A 10999-nucleotide genomic window follows, 5' to 3' on the forward strand; every position below is an offset into this window, starting at 1 on the left:
TCAGAACAAGCTTTGATATTGTGGTGTGGTTCCTAAATAAGCCACAAGATGGAAGCACAAAACAAGAGACTCATCACTGCAGAACAAGCCGAGACTTTAATCACTGAGGATGGATGTTTAAAAGGAGGGAAAGCAACTCATTTACTCAAGAACTGTTCGGTGTCAACAGATTTTTGCAACCGATTAATCACATTTAACCAGTTTAGTTAAATCAATCTGATCAAAAAAAGAAGCCCAGAAGCTTTAGAGCATAGAAATCTTTCCTACATTTAGAAACACTGAACACACGTAAACACTTCAAGTAGAGGATTGGTTTGAGGTATCAAGTTTAAATATCACAAATTGTTCAAACAGGCCTAGAATAGTTGAGAAGACAAGAAAAACTCCAACAGAAGACATTTTTGATGGAAAAACTTAGAAAACATTGCTTTACAACGCTGAAATGTAACAATAATCGCTTGTAAATAATTGAAACAAACAGGCATCAGTGTCGTCCACTGTTGTAATTAAGTCAGAGAGCAGCACGATGTAGTTAGGATGTTTGTGTCTGCTGCTGCAGCCAAACAGATAAATAATATTAATATTAATAAATGTGAGGAAATTAGTGTAACAGCACATGACTGTTTACTGTCTGTTAATTGATTTTTATTTGTGTGCTGTTTTCAGGTAGTAACTCTTTGTGCTCAATATGAAATTCAGAGCACACTATTGCCTCCACACGGCTCTCAACATGGCGACGGTTGAGCTAGGCTAGAAGCTAACGATGCTAACATCGTACAACCTCAAGCAAACACACGGGTAACAGTGCTGACAAAGTCAACAATGCTGTACCCTAGCCAACAATGCTAGGGTACAACTTGGGATGTACATCCCAAGTCTCTTATTTGTCATTTCCTCATTTCCTCATTTCCTCGCTCCTCAACAACTTCCGGTTTAAGCGAGGATCATTTCCTGCAGTGCTCGCGCTGGCGCTGCTCGTACTCGCCTGGCTAAATCACACATTTATATCTTTAACCAGCAATTGGCTAAACTGCTTCATAGTCCCGCCTCTTTGGGGCAGTTTCTCCAGCGCCCCAGAGCTGCTGAGACGTGCACGTGTAGAGGACGTGCAGGAAAAGCATATATTTACCGCAGATATCACATTTTACACATATTACTGGGTGATTCCATATTTCAAAAACACAAATATTGACAATTTGTATAGTTTATTATTATTATTATTAATTTTATTTTATTTGTTGTGGCTCAAGGTGGGGCGGCGCCCTAGCGCCCTCTATTGACCAGCCGCCACTGCACCAGTAAACTAAAAAGACACACACACACACCGTTATCTATCTATATATATATAGATAGAGAGAGAGAGAGAGAGAGAGGGGGGGGGGGTTTGCATGCACAGACAAAAAGACAGACAGAGGAGGGAGTATTTGTGCAAAATCAGTTTGTGCCTTTGCACTTAATTCAATGAAAAGCAATCAAACTGAGCAGAAACTGGTCTATTTATAGCTGTTTATAGCCTCAGAGGTTTTAATCATTCAAAAGTATTGAGTGGTGTCACATTTAACCTCAATTCAGGACACGCGAGTGCAGCAGTCTGACGCTCATTCAATATAATTATATTATAAAATGGATTTTTGTTCCCATATATAATATTAATAAGGAGTCCAAAGAGCGCTGCTTGGTTGTGATTAGCCGTCTCCAACAGACGGGGATTAAGCTTTTTAGTCCGTAATTATTATAAAAGCACACGTCAGCAGATATCCACCCATTTTCAGAGAGACGTCCTGCTGGCCGGCTGAGAGAGAGAGAGAGAGACCCAGGAACCAGCAGCAGGAGAACAGGAATATCCTCCTGAGTCAGCGCCACGACGCGGACACACCACGCTCTCCGCTCCCGGCAGCGCTGCCTCTCTGTACCGATAATAAGCATCCTATGCTCTTCTGCTCAAGATGGCGGTGCAGGCAGCGGGAAAGGACGGAATAGTGAGTATTTTTGGGATCTTTTACGCGCGTTACGCGTGTTCGTGTTTATTTACCCCCGTGCGTGCATGCCGGATTTGATGTATTAGCGCACCGTGGGTGTCTTTTTAATCCGGCGCTTATTTGTAAAGTGCGGAGCGCCGCGCGCAGAGCATTTTTTTTTACATTCGCGAGGCGACTCGTCTTTCATGTTGAGGGAAATCCAATATGTTGGAGGTGAAATGTATCGGCGGTGTTTGTGTCTGTGTGTGTCTGTGCGTGTGTGCGCGCTCACATAGGCCGCTCAACCGGGCCATCACAGAGCAGATAAAATGCGTAAAATGTGCAATTTATTGGGGATAATTTAGACTTTCACATGGCACACGACAGAAACGATGACAGGTCTGCTGCCACCTCGTCATTGTTGGGGAACGGAAGGCCACACACTGAGTGTGTTTATCAATAAACAGGCCTGCAGCCTCGTGCTGTTTCACCTCAAATCAAAGCAGTTTAATATCCTAAATCTACCTCATAAATGACAGCGTGCATGCTTGTTTGTTCTTTTAGTCACCGGTGTTGAAGAACGTGGAGGATGACACCACGAACAACTCTCTGGGGAACCCCGGCCTCATCTCACCTGACAAGGATTTATCTCGTCTGCTGGTATGAAAGAACTGTCTGCATATACAAGTTGTATTTTGTTTTTGATTCATCGCTAATATAAATTCACTTCTTTTTACGCAGACGGTGCCGTTCAGCGGGCGCATCCGGGGCGGCCTGCGGCCAGGAAAGAAGATCCTAGTGATGGGCATTGTCGACCTGGAGCCAGACAGGTAAGATAACACCACTAAACAATGCATGCACGCACTCCTTATCTGGAGAGCCTGTTCACCTCAACATGTTTTAAACACATTTATTTTTTAAAGAGATAAGCTTTTTTTTGTTCTTAGCCAGTCAGACGTCACTCACTGCATGGGCAGCCATGGTGGCTTCTTAAGTATGCAGAGACAGGGCGTGCCCCAAGAACCAGCAGGGAGGGAAAAGAAAGGGGGTGAAAAGGACCCAGGAGCAGACTTGTTTTGGGTGTGTCCTCTGGTCTTCATGGAAACTTGTGTCAAACTTAGATGGAACCTCTCCATGACCTCATCGTGTTGAGAAGCTGCTGCTGGCACCGGTTTTCATGCCAAAGTTCACGTGGCTGAGAGAGAACTGCTCCAGAACCACCCCTTCCCCCCCCCCCCCCCCCCCCCCCCCACTCTGTCCAAGCATCGGACCTGGGGGGGACGGGCCTTCTCCAACGTTGCCCCCCTCCCTCTGGAACTCTCTCCCCCATTACCTCAGACATTCTCCGTCACTCACCACTTTAAAAAACTGCACTTAAAACTTAAAATGTCATCTCTTTTGTTCATATTGTAATTGCTTTTTTTTAAAACACTATACAAATATAATGTATTATAGTTTGGTTAACATGTCTACACACTCACAAAGAAGGCGAAGCTGGACTCGTATGCTGCCTGTCTGACCTCTTCTTGTTCCACCCTTCCCTCCCTCAGCTTTGATGTGAGCCTGACCTGCGGCAGAGACTCTGAGAAGGAGGGGACTCCTCACGACGTGGCCCTGAAGCTCACCGCCCGCTTCACCGACCGCCAGTTCCTGCGCAGCGCCCGCATCTCTGGGAAGTGGACGGTGGAGGAGGCGTCCACCGACTACTTTCCCTTCATCCCCGATCAGCCTTTTAGGGTAAAGATCCCTTTTTTGTATTCATGTGCAGGTTCTTTTTGCTGGTTTCTTGTTGGAACACGAGTGCTTTTATGAAGATTGTGGGATGCTCTCTTTTAGCTCGAGCATCCTCTGCTCTGATTCGCCTCTGTTCTTCCTTGTCATGGTTACAGTGAGGATTTCTCTTACACAACGGATTTTATTTCCTTTGGATCATTATTTCTTTAATTCTGTGAGCTTGCTCTTACAACAAGAGCAGCAGACGTGATTAGACGATCAGATGAGTTGGCAATAAACCTCCAGTTAAACCATATTATCTAAACCAGATTAACATGAGATAAGAAGTCTAAACAGGAAATCTACCATCTAATGCTTGAAAAGAAAATCTTGTGTTTGTTGTACGTCCACATCAGAAGGACAAAGTGTTTTTATGTGGTTGTTTTGAGACACATTTAACATTAAAGCAGTGCAAACAAATCAGTCAGCATAAGCTGCTAAAGGACCAAATACGGCGTTAAAACAAAAGCAGTGTGAAGAGTAGCGGTGTGAAGACCCACGATACCATCTTATTGTGAGTTTAAAACATTTTGCGATATGCAGAGTGTAGCAATAATATCTGTTGCGATATATTACCTGCAAATTATGCAGTTTGCCAACATCTGTTTTGTCTAATAAGAAAGTTTTCTTTCTTTAATCATTTTTATTGCAGCACGGTGGGTTTGTCAGTCGAGCAGACGGACTAAAGTGGACTGAAAAAGCTATTTTATTTGTATTTCCAATATTAATAGTTCAATACTTGGGGTACGTGTATCAATACAATATTTCCACGCAAGATATTGCAATACTGTATCAATTCCACTCCTCCGCGACGACTGTATTCCAAGATGGCGACGCCAACATTAACAAATTCAAGGCTTCATAACGTCCACAAACCAATGGATGACATCACGGTGACTACGTCCACTTCTTAATACAGCCTGTGGTCTCGAGCTACGCGTCTCGCTGTGATCGAGGCCTTAGAATGCTGAACCGTACGCTGGTTCCAACTTTTGTTCTACAGCATTTATTATGGGACCGATTTGTTTCTGTAATGATGTCACATAGCTTGTTGCTTCCTTGTTGTCAACAGTGTTGAAGTGTTTTTGGGTGGAATTGTTCTCTTTTTAAAATCCTGTCAAATACTTTACAAGCAATAAGACGGATAGATTGCACGTTGTCTCGCAGTGAAGAACTAAGAGACAAACTGGAACATGTTAAAGCTGCTACATCCCATCTATCTGCTGTAAATACAGGCTGCCTCTCGTCTGTGTGCTGCATCAGGGTCATCAGCTGTTTGTGTGTCGGGGTTGAGCAGCAGCAGTAGCACATGCATGATGAGTAACTCTCATAAGACCTGAGGACGTGTCCGCTCTAATAATTCTGAAAATGCTCATGAATAACGCATATGGTGTTCGACCTAAAAATATCCGACGTGAACTCACTGACAGCAAAGACACAGCAGTGACCATCTTTGGCTTGTTTTTAGAGTTGATCCCTGTGTCTCGTTATGTAACGTCAGCTCTCTGATAGCGCGTCATTGTGTTGTGGTGGGAGCGTGGCCGAGCAGGTCGTGACTCTGCAGATTAACGGCTGTCATGCAGATGAGTCCTGTGGCATGTGGACAGACACTTGATGTGCCGCGTGGTTTCACAGCCGGACGGACAATCTGCCTCAGGAAGTGACATCACACCTAGAAGTTTGTTTTCTTTGGTGTTTCTCTCTGTTGCCTGTTTGTTGAGGTTCACAGTGAGCAGCTGCACTAAGAATCACTTTTAGCTTATTTATCAGACAGCGTTTTGGTGGTTTGGTAAAAGTGAAAACACTCTCCCATCTTTAATCCTTAATGTTTCTGAGTAAGTCAAATATACCAGGCTGAACACACATGTGCCGTCCTCTTTGTTTACTTTTTTTTTTTTTTTTTTTTTTTTTTTTTTTCTTTTTTTTTTTTACACGTCGTCGGCCTCTCCTGGTAACCCCGTGTTTAACGTCGCATTGCTATGAATTGTTGGGCAAAGTCTGCAGAAATGTGGACAAAGTGTTCATAAAGGGCTCAAAATGTCTGCGAGAGAGAACCTCAAACACTCGCCGATGTGACAGCGGGACAGAACTAAACCCTCACTGACTTTACGGGAACGCACATCGACGTCTGAGAGTGTTGAGATTGAGCCTGAGAGCTCCTCACTCAGCATGTGACACACGTCTCTGCTTGTCCTTTAGTCTCCCCATGATGAGAACACCTGCTCCAGGTGTGTGGGTGTAGCCTCTTGGTAGGAATGTAAACACATTATGCTGCCCTCAACCTGTCGTACTTCATATTTAATGTACAGACTTCTCATCTGATTCTAAGAGAGCGAACAACCCGGAGTGTCTAATTCATTCCTGTATGAATCCGCCTTTATTGCAGTTTGATGCTCCAGTGCTAATGTCATATTGTATTTTTTTTTGCAGATTGAGATGCACTGCGAGCACCTGCGGTTCCGGATATTCGTGGACGGACACCAGCTCTTTGACTTTTATCACAAAGTGAAATCTTTCTCCTCCATCGACACAGTACAGATAAAAGGAGATCTACAGATCACCAAGCTCGGCTAACACCGGCCACTCCTCCTGCTCTGCAAGCCGTGTGTGTGAAGCGAGGACATGACCACACACACAAACCTGTGCGCCTGTTACGTCATCATCCATAACCCATCATGCAACACTGCAGCAGCATAACAACTGGAGAAAAAGGCTCCTGCGGTGACAAGTTAGAGTTCTTCTGCTTCGTTTTCATTCACTTATACTCGCTCCTTTTCTATTTACGATGATGCTTCTGAGAGAATGAATGTTTTTCTCTTTGTAGCCCCAGGTTTTTGTCAGATCAGGGATCTCACAGATTATTAATTGCACATTAATTTTTCATGCTGAATCCTTGAGGGATGCCGAGGTAGAGGCAGGCGTGGAGTGCTCTCAAGGAAATTATGGAAAGCAGTTACTCGGGAACAAACATCAGACTCTGAGCAGCTAATATGTTGATTATGGGTGGAAATCTCCCAAATGTGGTGACTGATTAAATGTTTCAATTCTGCAACTCTTCTAAAACCTTTTTAGATTAACTGGAAAATGCATATTGATCAAAAAAATGAGAGATACTGGTCATATAAAATATCCAAATCTGGGCCCACAAACATGATTTTCATATCAGATAAAACAGTTTCAAAGTAAAATGTTGCAGGTTGTTTATGCTTTCAGATTAGCTGTATTTATTGTTTCATTTATCCTCTAAAACTCCAATATTCTGATCCCAATAGAACGCAGTATTACACTCTGCTGATGTATCTCCCGACTCCCTCCCTGGGCTTATCCCAACACGCTGCAGTCTCACCGACCCAAATCCCCCCAAAATGAGGATTACATCGCGTGTGTGCGTGTGCGTGTGCGTGTGTGGGGCGATCACTGACGCCATTCTCCTGAAGATACAAAGTCCTGTGTGGCTGAACAGGAAGTAGAATTATGTCCGTTTACTCTGGTAGACGAGAGAAGAAACTGCTTTTTAAAAAGAGTTTCATGCAAACCATCTGAATCAAACACTGAACCAATATGCAACTAATTCTTAAAAAGAAACTCTTCAGAACACATTTAAAAGAAACAAGTCAAAGTGTGCAGGTGTAAAACTAAGCCCTTCAGATCCTGGTGGTGTATTGAATGTGTAGTATTCATGTTTCTATAGTAGCATAGAAGATATAGTAATGCACAGAATTATTACTTCCTGTCACAGTTTTTTGGTGGTATTTTAGTCTATTTTACAGTCTTGTGTTTGACGGCTTCTGAAAGTGTTTCCTGAATCATTCCACTTTAGTCCTCACTGAGACAGACGGACGCTAAATACAAAGTGAAAGCAGAAGTTTTCTGCAAAGCAAAACTCTCAGTATTAGAAGTATAATGTCTCTGTTTACACCTCTTAGAGTATCAGCATTCACACATGCAGTAGAACAAAAGGTTAGAAGATCACTGCATATTTATCTTATGGATTTATTAATGAATAATAAATCGTTTACTAATGCTTTTTATAGATCCGTTCTAAGCCATTGGTAGGAACAGCTTTTCCCGTTGTGAGAAATCCTTTTGTTTGTTTTATATTTGGTAATAATTCAGTTATAAATGCTGGTAAACATCAGTTCTGCAGTTATACATGTTGATGACTTTCTCCCCTTTTTAAGTCTTAAACTGTCGATGTGTTCCTGCATGCAAAAAGGGGATTTTTCAACCCAGAAGTTGTTTCTATTAATGGCTTGTAATCATATGATCCATAAAACACAAGTCAAATGTTTATTAACCATGAATGAAGTCATTATTTACGACGTATTAGACGGCTATAGGTTGGAGAAGCTTCGATCGTCCGTTAAAGTTCATATCAAACAGCAAAGTGAACGCGTGCTCTTCATGCTGCGTTCGTAGAACAGTAGCGGACCGTTTCACTGGGCTCTTTTTACACCTCAGTTCAGATCTAAACGAGCTTTCTGCTGCTGTGAATTTGGAGTAAGCCATGACATCTGTGCAGCACAGTTGCACTGACTTCACTGCAGGGCACTCGGCGACCTTTTGCTCACATTGATGAAGCTTCCTTTGTTTGTGTGTGTGTGTGTGTGCAGCATTCAGCACAACACAGAGGCTTTCCATGCATTTATACATCCATGCACTGAGATTTTATTAGCAATAAAGCCGCTGCTCTGGAGACGAGCTTGTTTTCTCCCCTCAGCTCCTCATCTGTCGCTCTGAGCGCTGGTTTATTTTGGGACACAAACAGGAAGTGAGTAGAGTTTGGTCTGAGAGGTGCAGTTAAGAAAGTAAAGTGAGCGACGCAGCTTCTAACTCCAGTGTTGCCACAAAGCAAATGTGTACAAATAATGTGGACCGGCTGTGTTTTCTTTTGGATACTGTTTTTGTATATTAAATGATGACCATCCATTTGTAAAGCTACCTTTTAATAATGTTAATATACACCATGTAAGAGAGTATGACCATAACTCAGCAGTGTGTTTCATGGACGTGTTAAAGATTAGAGCTGCAACGATTAATCGATTAGTTGTCAACAATTAAATTAACCGCAGACTATTTGGATAATTGGTTTGGGTCATTTTTAATGGGAAAAAAAATCTAAATTAGTTTGATTTCAGCTTCTTAAATGCAAATATGTTCTGGTTTCTTTACTCTATGAAAATAAACTGAACGTCTGTGACTTATGTCCCAAAAAGAGGACGTCATCTTGGAATTTGGGAAACACTGATTCACCATTTTCTGACATTTGATAGACCAAACAGCTGATCGATTAATCGAGAAAATAATGACAATAATCGTTAGCTGCAGCCCTGAGTTAAAGTTTTTAGCTCCTCAGCTTGGATTTATGGGGGAAGGAGATGAACAATTCAAGACTGTAACCAGGGAGAGTGTTGTGTGTGTGTGTGTGTGTGTGGAGCTGAGCTAGGTGTGTGTTTTGTTAAACTCTATCGGCAGACCGTTTTCCTGCTGTGTGTCAGTATTTTTCTGCACAGTTTGTTGCAGCTACATGATGAGCTGGATGTGGTACTGTAGTACTTTTAAGAAAACGGTGTTGGTGTCCGCTGAAGCGACTCATAACTGCTTAGTGTTTCCTTAAAATCAAAGTTTTCGGTACGTGTGCTTAGAAAACCTGATCTCCTAATGATCCCAAGTCCGTTGAAGATACGTGGAAACTATTCTTGCCTCTAAACTATTATTTGAATTGTTCTTTAACCCTTTAAAACTGAAACTGAATGTTATTCTCACCCTGATTGTAATCTGATTATAAATAAATACCCAGGTGGAAATACTGTTCATATATAATATATGAAAGCGGCCCCTCCCCGTTGCTGTCCTCAGTTAAAAATGGAGGGCATCAAAGCGTTTGTGACCTGTGTGTTGACCTGCTTCTGGACTTTGGATGTACATATTTATAAACGAGGCCTCGCAGGCTTCGTTTTTACAACAAGGAATACAAAGCTGAGTTACGAGCATTTAGTTATGCATGTAAGCTTGTACCTGGCGTTATTCACACCTCATCGACTGAGCTGTTACAATGCCAGTTTTCAATCCAGTCGAGCATGCACTTTATTTTTATTTTTCCATCTGCGTGTTTTTAAGGGCAGATTTTCCTTTTGACCCGTTTACCTTTTAATAACCTCGTATTTATGAAGATTCCAGTTTTATATAAAATATAAACTCTTTGAACACCTAAAGTATCTAAAGCTTTTTAACGCGACTTACTAAAAAGTGCTAAAACCTACATGACATGTTGTGAGAACATCGTTTATGTCCTCTGAGTAGAAGTAATGTGTTGTGTGGTTTCTGTTTTTTACGGTGTAATAACCAGCAGGGTTGTGTGTGTGGTGACGTCATGCCTACTGTATTTGGTAACATACTATTTTATGCTGTTTATATGAAGGCATCTTGAAAAAGGATTTTTTTTTTTATGATGAAAGTAACTGAGGTCAAATATTACATATTGAACAAAGATTCCTCTCTTTGAATCGTAATTTAACTCATTTTGACTTGTGTGTTGTTGTTTTTTTATCTGGGATGTCTGAGGCTCACGATGATGGAAATCCCCCAAAATATCCTGAGCTCACCGTGACTTTGTCTCAACGACGACGTTCACTGGACCGGTGTTTAGTTTGAGACCTCCAAATGTTTTGTTCCTCATGCTTTTGTTAAAAAATAAAAAATGGCTACTTTGCAAACTAATAAACAAAATGTTCTTGTGTTCAGTGTCTTTGTCTGAAAATTCACCCAGATAACAAAAAGAACAAGTAGCCACATCCCTGTTAAACTAAGGGGTGTGCACGTTGTTAATCGGGGAATTACTACTACTACTACAAAAACTATAACTACTATACTACTACTACTACCTGTTTACTAATATCAACAACTGACAGGTTACATAGCGTATATCTGGAAGCCCATTTCCGCCAGCCTAAAAAAAAAAAAGGTAACTAAAAAAAATTTAAAAAATCCACCCCCGAAAAAAAATAATTTCTAATTTTTTTTTGCTGGCTGAAAAAAAGTAAAAAAAAGAGCTGCTGAGACGTGCAGACACGCGGAGAGGACGTGCAGGAAAAGCATATATTTACCGCAGATATCATATTTTACACATATTACTGGGTGATTCCATGTTTCAAAAACACAAATATTGACAATTTGTATAGTTATTATTTTATTTTATTTGTTGTGGCTCAAGGTGGGGCGGCGCCCTAGCGCCCTCTATTGACCAGCCGCCACTGTGCACGTTGTTA

At 41.8% G+C, this 10999-nt stretch overlaps 1 protein-coding gene across 1 annotated transcript; it reads left to right on the forward strand.

Annotated features, from left to right (window-relative positions):
- Positions 1 to 1713: 1713 nt before the first annotated feature.
- lgalslb (lectin, galactoside-binding-like b) lies at positions 1714 to 10470 on the forward strand. Its single transcript, XM_076104204.1, has 5 exons — positions 1714 to 1979; positions 2523 to 2618; positions 2700 to 2788; positions 3509 to 3695; positions 6162 to 10470. Exons 1-5 carry the CDS (start codon positions 1947 to 1949, stop codon positions 6303 to 6305), a joined length of 549 nt encoding a protein of 182 aa, XP_075960319.1. The 5' UTR covers positions 1714 to 1946; the 3' UTR covers positions 6306 to 10470.
- The last annotated feature ends 529 nt before the right edge of the window (positions 10471 to 10999 follow it).

Source organism: Anarhichas minor, unplaced genomic scaffold (genome assembly GCF_050575085.1).
Source record: "Anarhichas minor isolate MPS153535 unplaced genomic scaffold, ASM5057508v1 ptg000029l, whole genome shotgun sequence".
NCBI lineage: Eukaryota > Metazoa > Chordata > Actinopteri > Perciformes > Anarhichadidae > Anarhichas > Anarhichas minor.

Excerpts from the sequence above, each read along its gene's own strand:
- lgalslb (XM_076104204.1), top strand. The coding sequence starts at position 1,947 with ATGGCGGTGCAGGCAGCGGGAAAGGACGGAATA. Across the intron at positions 1,980-2,522 it reads CAGCGGGAAAGGACGGAATA|TCACCGGTGTTGAAGAACGT; the intron begins GTGAGTATTTTT and ends TTGTTCTTTTAG. Across the intron at positions 2,789-3,508 it reads GTCGACCTGGAGCCAGACAG|CTTTGATGTGAGCCTGACCT; the intron begins GTAAGATAACAC and ends TCCCTCCCTCAG.